We start from the raw sequence: 21,964 nt of genomic DNA, 5'->3' as shown, positions 1-21,964 counted from the left end.
GCACTTGTGCTAAGGGATCACTCCTGGCAGTGCTCAGAGGACCACCTGTGGTGCTGGGGCTCAGGTCGGGCCAGGCACATTCAAGGCAAGCATTTAACCACGGTTCTATCTCTTCAGCTCCTATCATGTTACTCTTGTAAAACACATCTAAGTCCATGTCCCACAGTCACTGCCATGTAAACTCATCTACTAGCCTTGTTCCAGAGACTCATAAATAATTCTTGAAAGAGATCAACTAGAAGCAAAAATTTCTCAGATATCCTTCCCTGGCTGAGATCTCCAGGGCCATATTGGGAAGAGGGCAGGCCAACTCCTTCCCTACCAAAGTCCTAGGAGCTGTACCCTTTCCCCAAAGCCACTGCTATGCCTCGGGCCAGACCCCACCACCTCAGGATTGAGCTCCACAGAAAACCTAATCTGCTAAAAATTACAGGGATGAGGGGGGTTTTTTTAGCTGAAAAATCCAGGCCTTCTCAGAGTCAGGGTGGAGGACCTCCCCGCACTTCCTCGTTCTTCTGAGTGCCCAGATAGCTACACCCATTTAAATATTCTGCCGACTTAAATTTTCTGGATTTCCTGGATAATGCAGCTGCACATGTAGCCACGAGACATCTCCAAACTCTACAACAGACATCACAGTAGTAGTACACTATATTATACACATATATTATATATATGCATATCATATATTATATATGCATATTATATACTATATATATAAACCAACCAATCTCATCTAACAAAAACATTAACACAGAATGCTTAACTAGCAACAACAGCTTAGTAAACGCTCAGACAAGGACTTAATGTTCCCATAGTGAGATACAACAATTTTCACAATTTCTTTTTTTTCTGCAGAAATATTTTTTGATCATTCTGTCAGCCATTCAATGGTAACAAGTAATATAAAATAGCCTGCCCCCATAGCAGGCTTGAGAAGTGCCTGGGAAAATGGAGACAATGGTAGGGGGAATGTGACAGTGGTGGGGGGACAGGTGTTGGAATGTTGAATGTTGTAATATGTATACCTGTAATATGAATGCATCATGAACAACACTGAAATCATGGTGTTCAAATAAAGTGGGGGGAAAATACATATAAATCATATTTCCTTTTTAACTCAAAGACTAAAGCTCATGCAAATGGGAATGATCACGCTGGACAAGATCTGAGGGTTTAAAGTAGGTAACAGGTATTCTTGATAATGAGAGAGAAGGAGGGAGAGAGAGACAGAGACAGAGAGAGAGAGAGAGAAAGAGAAAGAGAAAGAGAGAAGCACCTGCCATAAAGGCAGGCAGGGAGTGGGGGTGTGACAGGAGGAAACCTGGGGACACTGGTACTAGGAAATGTACACTGGTGGAAGGATGGGTGTTGGACTACTGTATGAAATCAAATCATGAACAGCTTTGTGATGGTCTACTGCACAGTGAAAGGTAAAGGTAAAGGCCCTCCCGTTGATCGTCGATTTGCTCGAGCGGGCCCAGTAACGTCTCTCCATTGGAGACTTTGTTGTTACTGTGTCTGGCATATCGAATACTCTCGGTAGCTTGCCGGGCTCTCCGAGAGGGGCAGAGGAATCGAACTCGGGTTGGCCATGTTGGCCACGTGCAAGGCAGAAGCCCTACCCGCTGTGCTATCGCTCCAGCCCGCTGCACACAGTGATTCAATAAAAAAATTAATTAAAAAATAAAATCTAATAAAAAGATAAAGGCCCTCCTGTTGATCGTCGATTTGCTCGAGCGGGCCCAGTAACGTCTCTCCATTGGAGACTTTGTTGTTACTGTGTCTGGCATATCGAATACTCTCGGTAGCTTGCCGGGCTCTCCGAGAGGGGCAGAGGAATCGAACTCGGGTTGGCCATGTTGGCCACGTGCAAGGCAGAAGCCCTACCCGCTGTGCTATCGCTCCAGCCCGCTGCACACAGTGATTCAATAAAAAAATTAATTAAAAAATAAAATCTAAGAGATAAAAAAATTCTTTCCTTTTTAAACGAAAATTATGCAGTTTCTATCCCTAGTTTAACAGAGTATCATTCTCAATCTAATTTAAATAATATGAAAATAAAATACAATTTAGTTAACTAAAACATGATAACATACGGCTAGGAGAAATGTACAAAGTCATCATTCTAGAAATGGGTAAGCACAGATAAATAAGATATGGTAACAAAATAGTCTTCATACTCACATTTGGTGAAATATATTTATCATCTTCATCAATTTCTAATGGAACAGCAATCAACTTTTGGAAAGCCTTCTTCATTTTTTCTCTATCTCCAATGGCAAAATAACTAAGAATTAGGTTGAAGCCTGCCTTCAGATTTGGTGCCATACTCATTATGTGCTCGAACGAATTAATGGCATCTGAATACTGACCAGTTTTAATAAATGTAACTCCAATATTTTGCATAATTTTAATTCTAGGAAAAGAAAATATGGATTACTTTCTAATGGTATGAAGATCTTCCATATAAACTTATTAAATCTACACTGATGTCTAAATGTCATAAAATTCACTAAGTATACAATTCAATGAATACTGCTATATCTACACAGTTGTGAAATCTTAACTACATTATTAAAAAGAAAACCTGTATGCAGTTTTCCTATTTAAAAATCCACAAAAAAGGCCATATTTAACTTAGCCCAGTACAAAGTTCCTCCCTGGCTGGAGAGTTTCTTTCCTTTCCCTTACACTTTACAATAAATCTATTTTCAAAAGTTAAAAATTTCAAAATGTAAAAAGAAAACTTGTGCAAATTAGTAGTCATTCTTCATTCTCACCTCCAGACCTACACAATCAATAATCTTATTATCTCTATGGATTTGCTTTACCTAGTCATGGTAATGTAGTCACACAACCGTGACTTGGGTTTGCTTGTTTAAATTCGCATGATCTGGGCTAAGAGATAGTGAAGTGTGTGGAGGGCTTGCCTTGAACATGTTATCCCAGGTGTGATCCCCAGCCCAATATATGTCCCTGAGCACTTCCAAGAGTGTATCTGAGCACAGAGCCAGGACTAAGCCCTAAGTCCTATTTTTTGAGTGTGGCCCAAAAAACAAAAATCACAAAAATCTGCATAATCTTTCTGAGTTTTGCCCACTACCACTGGTTCAAGACAAGGGTCTCAAGGTGCAGAATCACATTTGACAATGGCAATTCTAATGGATATAATCCCACCTTATTTCTAACTATTCTCTGACACAATCCATATTACTTATGTACTATTGAGGTAGCACTGTACTGTAACACTGTCCTCCCGCGTTCATCGATTTGCTTGAGCGAGCACCAGTAATGTCTTCATTGTGAGACCTGTTGTTACTGTTTTTGGCATATTGGATTCGCCACAGGGAGCATGCCAGGCTCTGCTGTGCGGGTGGGATACTCTCAGTAGCTTGCTGGGCCCTCCGAGAGGGACAAAGGAATCGAACCCAGGTTGGCCACATGCAAGGCAAAAACCCTAACTGCTGTGCTATCGCTCCAGCCAACACCCTTTATACTATGATTTATTTTTAATTTAAAGAGTACTGTCAGTGGCGCTGGAGTAGGATGGGGTTCTGGTGCTTGCTTGCACCCCAAAACTCTGGTTTGAATCCCTGGCATGACATTTGGTCCAGAAGCACAGTCAGGGGTCACTGCTGAACAGAGAGCCAAGAATAACCCTGAGCACTGCATGGGCCAAAATCCAGTATAAACAAATCAATACAATTAAATGCTGCCAGATGTCAAAAAGTCAGTAAAAACACATGAAACGCAAATAAAACTAGAAATAATAAACTGTATTATTAATTTTAATGTACAGTGATTTTACATTATCTCAATACTATCAACTGCAAAGTCTACCACTTAAATATATCCCAAAGAAATGCCATTAAAAAGCACATACTGGGCTGCGGTGATGATATCGCAGGTAGGGCGCTTACACATGGGGCAATATGGGTTTGATCTTAAGAGTAATCCCTCACCAGAGAGTCAGGAGGTAAGCCCTGAGCAATGCTGAGTGTGCAGCCAAACCAAAAGATTAAAAATAAGTAAATATTGAAAAATGGAAAGCATTCACTGGGCCTGGAGCTAGCTGGCAGAAGGCCTGCCTGGCAGGCACAAGGCTGCAAGTTCAGTCCCCGGCACCACAACAAAGGGCGCCTCTCCAGCCAAGAAAGGTGATAGGCCATCCCCAGAACAAAGAGAACAGAGAAAAGAAAGAAATAAAGTAAAATAGAACAAAAATAACATTATTTATTGAGGTAATATGAATTATAACAGTGTTAATGGTTTGCTTTTGGATATAATATTTTTGTACTATAACCACCAACCAAGCCCTAATACCCATATCCTTCCCATCTACCCCATTCCTATGCCATTTTCCCCTAATTGCCCCAGACCCTCCCTTGGTAACCTCAATTCTATTGCCAGAGACCAAGGGTTTTTGTTTTAACAGACAATGTGCATTCCTTGTTTATTTTATATCTCATGTATAAATATCAATCACTTCATCCTTCTCCTGGCCTGACACCCTCTATTTCCAACTAAACTAGTAGCAAAAAGCATGATTTTAATCTTTTCTTATAGCTGAATGGTATTCCACTGTGCTATCTACTACAATTTCTTTATCCACTCATTCACCGTTGGGCATTTGGGTTATTTCCAGACTTTGGCTCTTAAAAACGGTGGTGCAACAAACACTATTGTGCATATATCTTGTAAAATTGGTGTTAATTTGTTCTTGGGGTAGATGTCCAGCAGTGGAATTGTTAGAGCATAAAAAAGTTATATTTAACTTTTTGAGCAAACTATTTACCCTATAGAAGCTGAAGCAAATGACAATCCCACCAATAGTGAATAATGGTTCAATTTTTAGTGCATTCATGCAAATTAGGCTGCATTTGGACTTTTTTCTTTTTGGGTCACACCCAGTGATGCACTCAGGAATCACCCCTGGCAGTGCTCAGGGGACCATATGGGATGCTGGGAATCGCCCCAGGTTGGCTGCATGCAAGGCAAACGCCCTACCTTCTGTGCTATTGCTCCAGCCCCTGCATTTGGACTTTTTGATGTAGGCTATTGACACTGTTGTGGGGTCATATCTCAGCCTTTTCATTTAAATTTCCCTGATAATCCATGATATTTAATACTTTTTCATATTCTTTTTGGCCATCTACTTATCTTTGGAGAAGTGTCTGATGAGATTATTTTTGTTGTTCAGTTCTTGGGTTGGGGAGAGGTTGGGTGGGCCACACCTCAGGGGCTCAGAACAATCCCTGGCTCTGTGCTCAGGAGTGGCTCCTGGCAGAGTTCAGATGACCATTTCTGTTCTGGGGCTTAAAACCAGGATCAGTCACATACAAGGCTATTGCCTTACCCTCTGTACTATCTTTCTGGACCTTTCTTCTGTTTTGTTAGTCCTTTATATATCTTATATATTAGCACCTTATCAGATGTATGGTATACAATTATTTTCTCCTACTCATTAGGGTATCTTTTTATTATAGTGTATTAGTTTACTTATTTTCTTTTGCAGTGATACACTTTTATGCTTCTCTTTTCTTTATCAATGATGTAGAATCACTGAAGATGCTTGATATATCGTGCAGAGTTTTGCTTAGATTTTACTCAGGGCATTTCATGAACTCTGGGCAAATACGGAGGTGATTAGTTCCTCCTAAATTAACCACTGTGACTGGTATGACAAATTGGTCGATTTTTTCAAATGTGGCTAACTAGTTTCCCCAACACCAACTGTTTAAGAGGCATTCGTTGGCTCCTCTTCATGTGCTAACCACTTTGTCATAAATTGTCAATACACGTGAGGATTTATTTCTGGGCTCTCACTTCTATTCCATTAGTCTGAGAGTCTTTACTGTCACTGCACTGTCTCGATTCCTATAGCTCGGGGTAGAGTCATGGAATGCAATGCCTTCCATGTTCTTTTTTTTTCCCCTCAATACTTCTTTGGCAATTCAGGGAGTTTTATGCTTTCATACAAATTTCAGATTTTGTTCTGTGTCCTTCAATAATGCCTGAGAATTCTGATGAGGATCACACTATGTATGATTTGGGTTGAACAGTCATTTTCACAAAGTTGATTCTTCCAGTCCATGAATATGAACCACTTTTCCATTTCCATGTATCTTTTATGATTTAATAGTGATTTATAGTTTTCTTTGAATAAGTCTTTCATTTTTGTTAATTCCTTGGTTTTAGAACACAATAGTAAATGGGAGGTTTATTCTCTCTTCTAATTCACTGCTAGCATATAGAAATGCAAGATTTTTGTGTTAACTTTGCAGTTTATTACTTTATAGATTTACTGTCTCTAAAAGTTTTTGTGGATTCTTTGGGATTTTCTATGTGTTTATTTTCATATCTTCTGAAAAAAATGCTAGTTTATTTTCCAATTTTAATTTTTTTGTGCCTAATTTATGTGGGAAGGACTCCCAATACTATGTTGAATAATAATGGTGTAAAAAGGACATACTTGCCTTTGCCTGATCTGGAAGGCTTTCAAGTTTTTCACCAGTGTCACATGAGCTCTCAGTTTTGAGTAATATCTTTACTATACTGAAATAATCTCCTCAGTCTCCATGATGTTGAGTTATTAGAAGTGGATTTGTATCTTGTCATGTCTTCTCTCTTTATTCTTGTTGGTATATGATTTTTACCTGTTTGTTGATGTGGCAAATCATAATGATTTTCATACATGGATTAAATCTCATTTAATCATGGTGTATGAAGCTTTAATGTATTGCTGGATTTGGATGGCTTAGATTTTGTTGAGGATCTCTGCATCAAAATTCATCAGGGATATTGATCTGCAGTTTATTTTTATAGTAATATCTCTCTTTCAGTATTATGATAATACCGACTTCATTGAAACCATTTGGAAGAATTTCTATTTCTTTGCTGTTCATTAAGAGCTTGTAAGCGGTAAGTGCTAATATGAGGTCCTAGTTGAATTGAATAGTAGGTCCTAGAACTCCCCTGTAATGTCATGAATCTGAATAGATTTATGGTTACTGATTTAATTTCTTTATAAATAACTTGTTTCTTCAGGTTTTCTTTCTCCTGGATTAGTCTTGGAAGGTTGTAAAACTCATCCCATCCTTTGAGGTCCCTTCAGTTAAGTGGTCGTAAGTTGTTTGCAGTAATTTCTTCTGATTTTTTTTTCTATTTCTATAGCACCTGTTCTAACTTCTCCCTATCATTTTTGTTTCAATTTATTAAGGTTTTCTTTGTATTTTAATCTTGTTTGTGCTTTTGGAAAACAGCTCTTCAAGAAATATGAAGTGAAGCAAGGAAAACCTTTTCAACAAGTGGGATTGGTAAAATTGGGTACCTACATGCCAAAAAAAAAAATGAATTCCAACCTTTCTATCACCAGGTACAAAAGTGAAATCAAAATGGATTAAAGACCTCAAGATTACAAGCATCTTCAAAGATGCAACACCACTGACTAAGGTAGTGGAAGCAAAGATAAACAAACGGGACTACATTAAACTAAGAAGCTTCTGTAACTCAAAAGAAATGGTAACAAGATACAGAGTCCACATAATAGGAAAAATTATTTACCCAATACCAGTCTGATAAGGGGTTATTATCAAAGAAGTAGAACTTTATGTGAAAACAAAAATTCAACCCCATCAAAAAATGGGGAGGAAAAGTGAACAGAAACTTCCTCAAAGAAAAAATACAAGTGGTCAAAAGACAGGCATTTTTGTGTGTGTGTGTGTGTGTGTGTGTGTGTGTGTGTGTGGCTATCTCTCTCTTGGCGTTCCTCGCACATTCATGGAGGTGCTGAACCTGTCGATCATATTCCCCAACAATGTTGTCAATGACGGCATCTTCCCATGTTATAGCAATAGTGCCAAAGAGCTCCCAGTTGGTGGTCGTTCTGGGAGTTCTCTTCTTAAACTTTGTAGCCCTTTCTCCCCGCTCTGTGAAGTAGAATTTTGCATGAAGGAGACGGTGGTCTGATCCCATTTGGAATTTTGGGACAACAGCGACATCAGTCAGGCAAAACCATCAATTGAATATGATGTGGTCTATTTCGTTGTGGAACTGTCCACTGGGAGACTCCCATGTCCAACATTTAGATTTGGCCTTCTGGAACTGTGAGTTACTATGAATGGTCTTGGTCGACATGATGAACGCAGACAGTCTCTCACCCTTTTTGTTCCATTCTAGGCCATGGGTCCCGATGTGGAGTTCTTCAGTTGATCTTCTCGGTCCTATGTTGGTATTAAAATCACCAACAATGATCTTGTAGAAGGTGTGGTCTTCTTTATAGAACTTCTCCAGCTCCATGTAGAACTTCTCAATTTCTCCTTCATCATAATTGAATGTTGGTGCGTAGACAATGAAGATAGAAACTGCCGGCAGTGAGCCACATCTATTCAAGCGTAATTATCCAATTCGGGTTGTTAGGCATTTGAATTAATCAATGCTCATGGCCAAGTTTGTGTTGACAAGGACACCGACGCCTCTGACACCTCTTTTATCGCATGTTCTGAGGAACAGTTCAGAACTCAGCTTGCTCACATGATTGTGCTTAGTCTAGCGTTCTGCTAATCATATTCAGGATGACTCAAGTGAACAACTTGTAGATGATGGACAATAGGTAGATTGGGCGACAGTTGCTGATGTAGTGGATGTCTCCCTTCTTGTACAACAGAATGGGCCTGCTGGTTTTCCACTGGCACCGAACCTTGCATTCAGACAGGTAGTGTGTGAAGAGCTGAGCCAGTGTATTGACGAGTACTGGCAGATTTAAAGCAGTTGTTTCCTTACTATTTTTATTTTTGATCTATCCAATGATAAGAGTGAATCCTTCTACTTCAATTTAATTCTTGCATTCATTATTGCCTGATTAGATAGGAAACATTGCTAGTACGTCTAATGGCCTTCTGTGAGTTTCCAAGAAAAGGCACATGGGCATGCGGAACTCAAGCATTCGGTGGCCAAGAACCATTCCCCTGGCCGGCCACAGCAGTGATAGACGGATGGACAGAGGATGGAGGGATCAGAGACAGGAACTGGGCCCCAGGCTGATCGGCTGGTGGTTTATTTCTCTCTCCTCCCCTCAAGGCATGATGGCAGTCATAGACTCAGTCATCATATTTCTATCAGCCTAGTCTCCTTTTGGACTTCAAAGTCCTCTACTTCATTCTATTCTTCATCTTGTCGTAGCCTCATAGTCCTCTAATTCTTCTCCTCAAAGTCCCAAAGTCTCCAAAGTCTCACTTCTCCTCCTCCGTCTAGTCATCAACTTTGAACATCTAGTCGCCTCTTACCCCTTATAGCACAGTTATATAGAAATCATGAAGGGTGGAGATACACAAAGGTGGGGATGAACATTGTCATAACAACAAACGGAGGTAAAGCCACTCCTTTAGGAGATCGACTCAAGAACAAAATCTCATCTGTGAGTTCAACACTCCAGTACTAGGAAATCCACTCAAGGGCCGGATTCCATCCAGGGTATACTGCTTTCTCCTTTCTTCAACTAGTATTCCATTTAAACAATCATGCTAAATTTACTTCATGTAATATTTCTATGTATGAACCCAGTACTCGATATATTAAGCTTAAAGGTTGGCACTTCCTGGGAACATCTCGCTATATATTTCAGATCATCGTCCTCAGGCCAGGTTAATCTTTCCTAACCCCGGCAGGGTCCTTATTCAGTTACTTCTTTTTGGGTCATGACAGTTTGTCCATGATTATACTCTTAACTTATAGTTAAGTATTATGGCGCTTGGCCTGGCCCATTTCAATGCCAGGATAGCTCATAGCTTGCCTTGGGTCCATCTAGTTCCTCACTGGGACCCTGCTTTTGGGGTACCAGGAACTAAGGGCAACTGAGGCTTAAATCAAATAAATATCGATGCCCAGGAGTAAATACTATTTGGAGTCAATTAACTCCCATGTTACAAAAGCATAACACGAATTGTCTTCCTGTGTCTATGTAAAAAGGAAATTGCTATATGAACCATGCAAATGACATAAAGGAAATGGAAAAGTAATATAGGATTATTAGCACTTGATGGAATTGGGTGTGCCTTTGGGGCACTGTTGTGGGAGTGGCTCAATAAAACTTAAGCTTCCTGTGGGAGGAGCAAGGACAACCCAATGTTATCCAACAGCCTTCCTTTACCTGAAATGCTATTCCTCTACTCTTTACTTAAGTAACCTTTCTCAATCAAGTATACTTCCCATGTGAAGGTTTTCTTGATCATTTCTCAAGACTTGATCAGTTTCTTGATCAGTTCTCAAGACTACTCTTTCAAGATAATTACTTTTGATTGTTATTAGCACTTAACATACCTAATACTACTGCCTTTTTCTACAATAGTCAAATTGTTACTGTTTTTATTTGCAGCGTTGGGCATCATATTTCATACATGCAAAAAAAAGTACTCTACTAAGTTACAATGGCCCCTATAATTCTTGGCCTCACCTGGATTACAGGCACTACTATTTATTGGTGGTAATGAGATATCATAAAAAAAAGTTTTTAAATGATGAAAGGTAATATTTTTAAATGAATTAACTTTCACTGAAGAACTGCATGTACTGTACCAGGAAGAAATTATGACTAGTAAATATTCTAGAAACTTCTTATGTTCTGTAGTTTCAATGCTAGCAAATATAAAGTAATTTACTATTTCTGCTCCTGAAATATTGCATAGAAAATATCCTAGTTTTCCCCCTCTTCTAAGATCCAAAAGTAATCCTATACTTTCATTATTTCTTTTTCAAACTAAAACAAGAATATATGGAGGTCTTAATTTCTGATCTTACATAGTAGAGTCTGGTATGCTCTGAAAAGATTGCTGCTTTCCTTTTAGGGGGAGTTGGTCGAGTGCTTCCCTGGCAGTGCTCAGGGGGCCCCAGAGCACTCAGCCAGCTGGGCTGAATGGTTCAATGCAAGGGCCAGCAATGCAGTGCTATTTGGACAAACAGTGCTGAAGGCCATGAGGGCCATGGCTAATGGTACCTGGAATTTTCCAGGGCTATACACAGTAGTGCAAGAAGCAGGGCAAGAAGGCACGTGGTGTGAGAGATTGAAATCTGGGCCTTCTGTATGCAAGGTATTTGCTCTTGACTCCTGAGCTATCTCTCCGGCCCCTGTTTTGATTTCTTGTTAATATGGAGTTATTATGGTGCTCAACGTCTGCAGGTTTATCACTGATAAAAAAGGCCATCCAGTTTAATTTTATCTCAACTGATCGCCATTATGCCTTTAATCTTTAGCATATCATTATGTGTGTGTGCAAGTACTCACAAGGTAAACAGACTCAAATACTACAGATATAATGTAAATCTAACATCTCATTTAAAAATACCTGAAAACATTCAACCCACTGACCACAAATGAGAAAAGTTATTTTATTTCTGAAAAATAATAATTTTATTTTATGAACTTACCTCATTTCTTTATGAACACTTGGAATTTGATCTAACGCCATTCGATAGAATTTAATGGCTTTGGAATAATTTCTTTGCTTCAAATAAATATTTCCCATATTCACTTTCAACCTTCCTAATTAAAAAAAAAGGTAAACTATTCAATCTCTTTGTTTTTTCTATATTTTAGATGATATTATATAGTATTTGAAGCTTTTCTCAAGTTATATAGACTACCTCAAAAACTCATTTTTTCCACTTTTTGTGTTTATACACTAATTTTCTATGAGGAAATACTGCTACCAAAAAACCCACACATTTAACATCTTAAATTAAAAACTATATTTCATTAGTTGAATACTGACTAGACAAGCTGAAAAGAAGCTACAAAATAAAAATATTGAAAAAAATTATTATTTTAGATCCCATTAGTTTAATCCTTCTAGAGATTAAATTCCTATATTAAAGTTAAAAATAAGGGGCCCGGAGCAATAGCACAGTGGGTAGGGCGTCTGCCTTGCATGCGGCTGACCCGGGTTCAATCCCTGGCATCCCATATGGTCCCCCGAGCACCGCCAGGAGTAATTCCAGAGTGCAAAGCCTGGAGTAACCCCTGAGCATTGCTGGGTGTGACCCAAAAAGCAAAAAATAAATACATAAATAAAGATAAAAATAAACTTTTAAAAAATATTTTAGGTCCCAGTTACCTTAATGACTATAACAAAGTAAGACGTTTATATCAAGACATCTGATCAAAATAAAAGGAAATATACAGAGCTTTATATATTTATATCAAGATATCTCAAATATAACATATATAAGAGGCATGTTCTATAGAATTGCTTTGATACATTCTACCTGTAATGTCAGAATATATACCCCACTCAAAATACACTATCAATTGCATTTTATTATTTACATATTTTCATATTCAAAGTATTTAATAAATAAAATACACTGAAATGTAAATTATACTATGAAAGTAATATTGGAAAAACTGGTTATATGAACCCACCTGCATTGCTAAACATCTTATTTTTCACTATAACTTGGTATGTATTTAGTGCCTCAGCATACATTTCATTAGCTGAATACTGACTGGCCAAATTGAAAAGAACCTACAAAATAAATTTTTAAAAAATATTTTAGGTACCAGTTGCCTTAATAACTATAACAAAGTAAGACATTTATATCAAGAAAAATAATAATAAATAAATAAAGTGGTACATAAATATCAAAGAAATACATTTCAGAATTAGAGAAATGTTACAAAAACTGTTGCAAGAAATTATTTTTAAAAAAAAAAATACTTCACAGAATACGACTTATTTTCCTAGTGTGAAGTGTTTAAGTTTCACAGGCTAAAAGTCCAAAGTTTCATAAAACTAATAATAACACTGAAAAAAGTAAATCTCTATAAGAGTCACTTTATAAAATCACTAGTCACCTAATCTTTAGGCTTTCAAGAGCTTAGACATTTAATACAACAACTAATTGACTAAATACAAAAAATCTTTACACAGATCAAAAACAAAAGTATTGGGGACTGGAGCAATAACACAGTGGGTAGGGGGTTTGCCTTGCACACGGCCGAGCCAGGTTCGATTCCCAGCATCCCATATGGTCCCGAGCACCACCAGAAGTAATTTCTGAGTGCATGAGCCAGGAGTAACCCCTGTGCATAGTCGGGTGTGACCCCCCCAAAAAAAAGAAAAAAAAAGTATCTCATGAACTAATGCTTACATTCTGGACTAATAAGGTCTAACTGAAAAAATTTTTTTAAAGAAAACAATTAAGAAATATAAGAAAAAAAGACTCCTTAAATCTTAAAATATGAATCAAAGTAATTTCGTTCAACAAGTCCTTCATACTTACTGAGTAAGTTAAATCCAAATTGATATTTTCTGGAGTTGTGATTTGTTCTCGCTGTCTCACGAGAATTCTCTCTTTTCTTCCTGCATCCTTTGCTTTTTCTAAAGCCTGAAATCAAATTTTTACAATGAAAATTACTGAGCATTTAATATGAGCATAGGATGCATTTGGAGATGGCCACATAAAGCATGGTTAGACACTTTACCCATGTTTAGGCTCCCAGGATGCTATGCTCTATTCTACACATAAACCCTTCTTGAAAACAACCTAGAGTATGTGTTTAAACTGGAACTCACCAGCCATAAAAAAAAAAAAGTCCTGCTTTTTTGGTTGTTGATAAAGAATAGAAAGTATAAAGAATAGGAATAAAAATCGTTTCTCGGGGGATGCAGTGCCACCAACAGGCCAACCTATACCCACAGGGTAAGTGCATCAGCAGCCTGATGGTGCCTTCAGGCTCACTGATACCCCCAAATTGCCACTGTGCCTCTAGTTGGACCCAACAACTTGAAACCAAGTTTCCTGGGAAATTAAATGGCCAAAAGTTAGGTATGTGGGAGCCATGCCCACAAACCACCTGCAGCTCAGCTAATATAAGCTCATTTACTGGCCTTGCTTCAGAGACCCATAAATAAATCTCAAAAGAGATCAAAAGCTGTAGTTAATCTTGGACTCGTGCAAGGCTGAACAGACTGGGGTAAACTGCGGGGGGTGGTTCAGCCTGGTGCTCATCCAAGCAGAGCCCCCAGTAGCCACTTGCTTCCACAATCCAAAATTGTCACCATGCCCCCAGCCAGACTCTGATGTTTTGGGACGAACCTCACCAAGATTAATCTGCTGAAAATCTGGGTATGTGGGTTTTATGACTGAAATCTCTAGGCTTTCTCGGGGTCAAAATGGGCTACTATCTCCCAATTCCCTGTACTTCCAGAAGCCTCGGCAGTTATCTTCACACCCCAAAGCTATCACCCAGTTAAAAAGCTACTCCAGCCTTACCTGATAAAAATACTGAATGCCCTGAACAAACACAATGACCTCTTAGCACCTGTACTGCAAACCATAATGTATAAAAGGAGAGAGAAAAAGAAGAAAAGTGCCGCCATCATGGCAGGTAGGGGCGAGGGGTGATAGGAGGCTGTTGGGGTATGGTAAGAGGGAAATGGGGGTCAACGGTGGTGGGAAATGTACCCTGGTGAAGGGATAGGTGTTGGATCATTGTATGACTGAAACCCAATCATGAACAGCTTTGTAATGGTCTATCTCACAGATAATAAAAATATATTTCCTCAAATCAAGTTTCTTTATCAACACATTTCTACCACTTGTAAGATCTGACCATGACTATATATTTATTTTGGAGTTGGGGGCCCCACGTGACCATGCTCAGGGATTACTGCTTGCTCTACACTCAGGGATCACTACTGGCAGATTCAGGGGAACAGCTGGGGTGCCAGGAACCAAACCCAGTTAGCCATATGCAAGGCAAGTGCCTGAGTTGTTGTACTATCTCTCTGGCTCCTGCATGTCTATTTATTTTTTCTTACAATTCCTAAGTCTTCGGGTACTTAACTTGTTTTCATGGAATAAGAATTCAGATGGACATTACACAGGCTCATATCAATAAATTAGAAAAATCTCAAATATTCTAATTTAATACCTGAAGGAACTAGGAGAAGAAGAACAAACAGTACCAGGAATTAGCAGGGTTGCAACCCTGTGCCTTTGGCCGGATCCCAACAACTTGGGGCCAAGTTTATCGAAAAATTAAATGGGCAAAGTTAGGTGTATGGGAGACACACCACAAACCACCTCTGGCTCAGTTATACAAGCTTACTTATTGGCCTTATTTCAGAGACCCATAAATCTTGTAAGAGATCAAAAGCCGCAGTTAGGGCCGGCAGTTAGGGCCAGCAGCACAGCACAATGCGGGTGAGGAGGCGTGCCCTGTAGGGCATATGCCAATAGCTTACTTCTCTGGAAAAGATGGAAATAAGGGGCATGATCCAGAGACACACAAAAGACTCTCCAAATTGAGCAGCTTGCTTCAGAGATGCCTCCAGACTTTAAGCCAGGCCAACTTCACTGGGGTGCCTCAGAAGGACGCAGACATCATCCCTCCACCTGGCCCCTAAAAATCCTGGCGGTCGCCAACTTCCAAAACCCAATGAGAAGTACCAGTACGCAGGTTCAGTGATGGCAAACTCCAGGCCTCAAGGGACAGGGGATGGGCCGGTCCCTTTCATCCCCCATTCCCATGGGACACTGGAGGTCATGCCCACGAACTGCCTCCAGCTGCTGCTTAAGCTCCTTAACGGCCATGATTCAGAGACACAAAAAAGAATCTCTGAACCGAGCAGCTCACTGTAGAGATTTCTCCAAACCCTAATAATCTAAAATTTTAGAATTCCAGGAGCAACATTTGATGCTATTCATCACGATCACGATCACGACCATCCTATTGTTCGTCGATTGCCTCGAGCAGGCCCCAGTAACGTCTCCTTCATCCTAGCCCTGAGATTTTTAAAAAAACGTGCCATATTCAAGGCTCTTTCAGGGCTAGGAGAATGAGACCCATCATTGTTACTGGTATTTGGCATATTTGGTACACCATGGGGAGTTTACCAGACTCTGCCATGTGGGCAGGTTACATTTAGTAGCCTGCCAGTTTGTCCAAAGTAAGAATGAGATTAAAAAAAAAAAAAGATGTTGCATGGCCGCAAATGCGGCCGCGCGCTTCTAGGAGCTGGGTTTTATAGTCTCTGGGTTTTGCCGTTGATGGGATTACACGGCACCAGGGGGCCAGTTGGTAGGTGTGATCCCTTCCTACTGGAATGTGGAGGATCTGGGTGGAGGATGCTCAGCCCCGATCCGAGCAGGCTTGGAGATCTCAGCCCCGGGACCCGCATGCCTTTGTTCCTCTGCTGGTACCTTCATGCTATCATAACAAGCAATAAAAAAGAGAGTATGGGGGAGATTGTCTGCCATAGAGGCAGGGGAAAGGGTAGGATGTGAGGGATACTGGGAATCTTGGTGGTGGAAGATGTGAACTGGTGGAGGGTTGGGTGATCAATCATTGTATGACTGAAACTCAAACAGGTAAGCTTTGTAACTGTACCTCACGGTGATTAAAAATAATAATTATTATTATTATTATTATGTAATCCCATTGGGCTGGAGCGATAGCACAGCGGTAGGGCGTTTGCCTTACAAGCAGCCAACATGGCCGACCCGAGAGAGAGCCCCTCTCGGAGAGCCCGACAAGCTACCAAGAGTATTTCACCCTCACGGCAGAGCCTGGCAAGCTACCCGTGACGTATTCCATATGCCAAACACAGTAACAACAAAGCCTCCAATGGAGACGTTACTGGGCCCGCTCGAGCAAATCAATGAAATACGGGAGGACCGTGACCGTAATCCCATCAACGGCCAAGACTCAGAGACTATAAAAACCAGTTCCCGGACATCTTATTATGACATCTTATTATCTCATTCCTACTTTGGACAAACTTGCAGGCTATCGAATGTAGCCTGCCCACAGGGCAGAGTCTGGCAAACTCCCCGTGGCGTACCCAATATGCCAAATATCAGTAACAATGATGGGTCTCATTCTCCTAAAGAGCCTTGAATATAATCTCAGGGCTGAAGGATGAAAGAGACGTTACTGGGGCCTGCTCGAGGCAATCGACGAATAATAATAATAATTTTTTAAAAAGAAAAAAAAAGAATCAGCAGGTTTAAGTAATAAACATCAGTACTAGAAATAAAAAAAGCTAAACCAAAAAGACAACTCAAAAGATCAATGAAACTGAATTTAATCCACAGCACCACTTATGGTTGTTGTAATCTTGCCTGAATTATCTCTGAGCACAAAGTCAGGAGTAATCTCTGAGCATCACTGTGTGGTTCAACAACCCACCCCTCCACCAAAAAAACAAAAAGTTTTAATCAGTCAATACATCAAACATTTTCCTCAACTGAAATGACCAATATCAAGAATTACAAAACAGAGTGAGAGAAATAAAGCAGAGAGTAAGGCACTTATCTCACATGGAGTTGACCTTGGTGAAATCCCCACATGGTCCCCAAGCATTGCTTGGAGTGATCCTGAGCGTAGAGCCAGGAGTAAGCCCTGAGCACCATAAGGTGGGATCCAAAAATAAAAATTAAACTTTTAAAAAATAAATCAATTGAATTTTTTGTTTTGTTTTACTTTTAGGTTGTACCTGGCATGTTTATGGGTGATTCCTCGCTCTATGCTCAGGAGTACCCCCTAGCATTGTCTGAGCTACATGAAAGACGAGTGCCTTACCTCCTGGTTCTATCTCTCTGGCCCAATTAGTTTTATTTTTTGTTCTTTAGTTCGCTTTTTTTGGGTGGGGGTGGGGGTTAATATGAGAGAAACCACATCTCTCTCTGCTCAGGGATCATTCCTGGCAAGGCTCAGGGGACCATATGTGGTGCCACAGATAGGACCTTTGGGTGGACACATACAAGGCAAGTGCCTTACTCACATTACCATCTCTCCAGCCCATCTTTTAAAAAATTCAGTGGTACTCAGGGACCATTAGAGACACATGTGACTATGCTGATGGAGAAGAGCATTCAGTTCCAGGGACTGAGTTAGGATGTTACACATTACCAAGCTTAACCACCTATCCTTAAGACAACTGTTAAGACATTAAAGTTTATGAAGCAAATTATAATGCCAGGTTCTCAAAAAAAAATTGCTTCACTAGTTAATTTCAAAATTGGGACACATACCTTTCTGTATAAATAAAGGCAGAGACTTCATAATAGTAAATCCCACTGAACTTACCAATTTTAAGTCTCCACAACTGTTGGCAATACAGCTTTCTTCTACCAACTCATTTACTTTCTTCTCTAATTGTCTAATCTTTTCTTCAGGGCTATTGAAAAAAAAAGTGTACTTTGGATGATTCACCTCTTGTAATTGGAATTTTTTTTATAATAGTACCAACATTATTGTTTTATACCTTCACTGCTTCTACATCATGCCCCTTGAGAACAAGAAAATCTTTCCACCACTGATCTAATATCCCTTCCCTCTCCCACGTAGCACCCTCAGGTCACCATTCTATTAACCATATCTCTGGGTTATTTTCACTGGAGATTTTCTAATCCCTTGCTTTTTTTCTTTATAAACCATATATGAGATTATCTCACGTTTTTCTTTCTAACTCACTTCACTTAATCTAACTTCACCTAACTTCCTTCAGTTCTATCCAACTTGTAGCAAATTGAAATATTTCATCCTTTTCATAGCTGAGTAGTATTTAATGTGTCACTGTCACTGTCTCGTCCTCCTGTTGTTCATCGATTTGCTTGAGCGGGCCCAATAACACTGTGAGACTTGTTACTGTGTTTGGCATACCAAGTACATCACGGGTAGCTTGCCAGGCTTTGCCGTGCAGGTGGGATACTCTCGGTAGCTTGCCGGGCTCTCCGAGAGGGGCAGAGGATTAGAACTCCAGTCAGCCATGTTGGCTGCGCGCAAGGCAAACACCCTACCCGCTGTGCTATTCAATGTGTGGATAATACAATTACTTTATCCACTCATCTGTTGTTGAGTACTTGGGTTGTTTCCAGTTCTTGGTCTTTGTAGATAATGCTGCAAGGAATGCAGTTGTGTATACATTCCTTTCAGATGAATGTTCTTGGATACTTGGGAGTAGAAGCCAAGTGGAACTGCAGGATCATGTGGAAGCTATTTTTTCAATAAGTTTGAAGCCATTTCCCAAATGCTGAATTAAGCAGTAGTCCCACTAGCAGTAAGAGCTGCTTTGTCTCCACATCCTCTCCAGCTCTTAGTATTTGTAAACCTTTTTTTTTTTAGTTTTTCAGTGAATTTCTATTTATTTATTTTTTTAAATTTTTTTAATAGTGAGACATCATGAGGTACAGTTGCAGACTTACACATTTTTGTGCTTGGGTTTCAATTATACAATGATCAAATACCCATCCCTCCACCAGTGTCCATTTCCCACCACCACGGATCCCAGTATCTCTCCCACCCCCCATCCCCCGCACCCCACCCTGCCTCTGTGGCAGGGCATTCCCTTTTGTTCTCTCTCTCTTATTGGGTGTTGTGGTTTGCAAAAGAGGCAATGGGTGACAATCATGTTTAGTCTATAGTCTACTTTCCGCATGCTTCTCCCATCCTGGGAGGATCCTCCCAACACACCTTTATTTGGTGTTCCCTTCTTTATCTGAACTCCCTTTTTCCCTAGTATGTGTGGTTGGCCTCCAAGCCATAGAGTAAATTTCCTGGTACTAATCTCGGCCATTCTTGGGTGTTAGTCTCCTATTTTGTTACTTTATGTTCCCCAGATGAATGCAATCTTTCTATGTCTATCCCTTTCTTTCTGAGTCACTTCGCTTAACATGATACTTTCCATGTAGTACTGTTTGGACCACACCTGGTAGTGCTCTGGGGTTAATCCTAAACTCTGTACTCAGGAATCACTCCTGGCAGTTCTCAGGGGACTAAATGGGATGCTGGGGGTTGAACCTGAGTTAGCTGTGTGCAAGGCAAAGTGCCCTACCCACTCTACTATCTCTCTGGCCCAAACATTCTGATGTAGATAATTCTCGAAGGCGTGAGGTAATAATACATTCTTTCAATTTGTATTTTAATAATCAGTAATGATGAATGAACAATTTTTCATATTTGTTCATTATCTTTATGCTATCTTTGAGGAAAATCTATTCATCTCCTCTCCCCATTTTTTACCAAGGTTATTAATGTTATTTGGCTTTGAGAGTGAGTGCTTTACAGATTCTTTGAGTTTTCTTCCATTCAGTGGGGTGTGTTTTATTATTAGTCTCATGTTTCACAGTGCAAAAGTTCTTTAGTTTGATGTTATCTTTGTTAGGTTATTTTTGCATGTCTTTTTTTTTTTTTTTGCTTTTTGGGTCAGACCTGGCAATGCTCAGGGGTTACTCCTGGCTTTGCACTCAGGAATCACTCCTGGCGGTACTCGGGGGACCATATGGGATGCTGGGAATTGAACGTGGGTCGGCCGCGTGCAGAGCAAACACCCTACCCCCTGTGCTATTGCTCCGGTCCCTTTTTGTTTTCTTTCTTATAGTAAAGTCGTACCATTGAGTCCTATATCATGAAGAGTTCTGCCTATGTTTTCCTCAACGTATTTCACAAATTCTAGTCTAATCCTTAAATCTTTAGTCCACAATGAATTAACTTTGTGAATGGTACGAGAGATCCAGTTTCATTTTCTTCTTATGTGGCTATCCAAGTTTTTTTTTTTTAATTTTTTATTAGTGAATCACCGTGGGGTACAGTTACAGACTTACAAACTTTAGTGCTTGCTTTTCAGTCTTACAATGGCTGAGTACCCATCCCTCCACCAGTGCCTATTTTCCACCATCAATGGTTCCAGCATCCCTCTTACCACCCACACCCCGTCCCCTCCACCCCACCCCACCTCTGTGGCAGGGCATTCCCTTTCGTTCTCTCTCTCCTTTTGGGTGTTGTGGTTTGCAGTAGAGGTATTAAGTGGCCATCATGTTCGGTCTATAGTCTACTTTCAGTCCGCATCTCCCATCCTGAGCTGCAGATTGGTTGTGGAGCTAGGCCATTCTATCTCAGAGGGTTTGGGCATACTATAAGCTGCCTGTCTTCAGGCACAATGGGAAATCTACCTGCCTCCATTCTGAGAAGGCCCCAGAATTTTCAGCCTGGACCACTCTACTTGGGGAGATTCAGTGGCATCATGTTTTTCTGGAGATTAATTGTGGAGCTGGATCCTATATTTTCAATACTGACTCATAGTTTTCATTTTCTTTTGCATCCTTTAATAATTTGATTATTAGGTACCTGATTATTTTGAATGCTATTTCCAATGGGGTTGTCTTTTTAGTTCTTTCTGGTCTAGTCCATTATTTGCATACAGAATGCAACTGATGTTTGTGTGTTCATTTTATAACCTGCCACTTTGAAACATTTTTTCTTAGAATTTTTTCCTAGTCTTTAGGGTTATCTATGCATATTTAACAAGTCATCTGCAAACAGCTTAACTTCTTTTATAATTTGAGTCACTTTGATGTCTTATTCTTGCCTGTTTCCTGTAAGAAGGGCTTCCAAAATCATACTGAGTAATAGTGGAGAACATGGACAACTTTGCCGAGTTCTGGCACTCAGAGGGAAAGAAGACTCTGTTTTTCACTGTTGAGTATGATGTTGGCTATATGATAATAACTACTCCATTACTATCAGGAGTAGTGTATCAGTATTCACTTGAGGTTTTTTTTTCTTTTTTGGGTCACACCCAGCGATGCAAAGGGGTTACTCCTGGCTTTGCACTCAGGAAATCACTCCTGGTGGTGCTCAGGGGACCATATGGGATGCTGGGAATAGAACCTTGGTCAGCCGCGGCAAGGGAAATGCCTTACCTGCTGTGCTATCACCCCAGCCCCTCCCGCTGTACTATTGCTCCAGCCCTGAGGTTGTTTTATGTTTTTTTTTTAAATAATGAATGCTGACTCTTATCAAAGTCTTCTTTACATTTATTGATATAATCACAATTTTTATCTTTCCTTTTGTTGATATGGTGTATGACAACCATTAATATATGTATAATGAACCATTCTTGCATTCCTGGGATGAATCTCACTTCATCATGGTTAGAATTTGATATATTGTTGAATTTAG

The 21,964-nt window shown here is 39.9% G+C and overlaps 1 protein-coding gene across 5 annotated transcripts in view; it reads right to left on the bottom strand.

The window, feature by feature from the left end:
• The window catches only part of IFT88 (intraflagellar transport 88), a 149,282-nt gene that overhangs the window by 100,662 nt on the left and 26,656 nt on the right, over window positions 1-21,964 (bottom strand). For all 5 annotated transcript variants that reach the window (XM_056133020.1, XM_056133019.1, XM_056133022.1 and 2 more), the window contains 5 exons: window positions 18,092-18,182; window positions 13,279-13,383; window positions 12,419-12,521; window positions 11,425-11,539; window positions 2,188-2,419 (listed from right to left, as the gene is read on the bottom strand). In XM_056133020.1, the coding sequence (XP_055988995.1) occupies window positions 2,188-2,419; window positions 11,425-11,539; window positions 12,419-12,521; window positions 13,279-13,383; window positions 18,092-18,182 (646 nt within the window). The remainder of the gene's footprint in view (window positions 1-2,187; window positions 2,420-11,424; window positions 11,540-12,418; window positions 12,522-13,278; window positions 13,384-18,091; window positions 18,183-21,964) is intronic.

This window comes from Sorex fumeus, unplaced genomic scaffold, assembly GCF_029834395.1.
Source record: "Sorex fumeus unplaced genomic scaffold, SorFum_2.1 ptg000095l, whole genome shotgun sequence".
NCBI lineage: Eukaryota > Metazoa > Chordata > Mammalia > Eulipotyphla > Soricidae > Sorex > Sorex fumeus.
The sequence above is the reverse complement of the archived record's forward strand: the minus strand, read 5'-3'. Positions and strand labels throughout refer to the sequence as shown.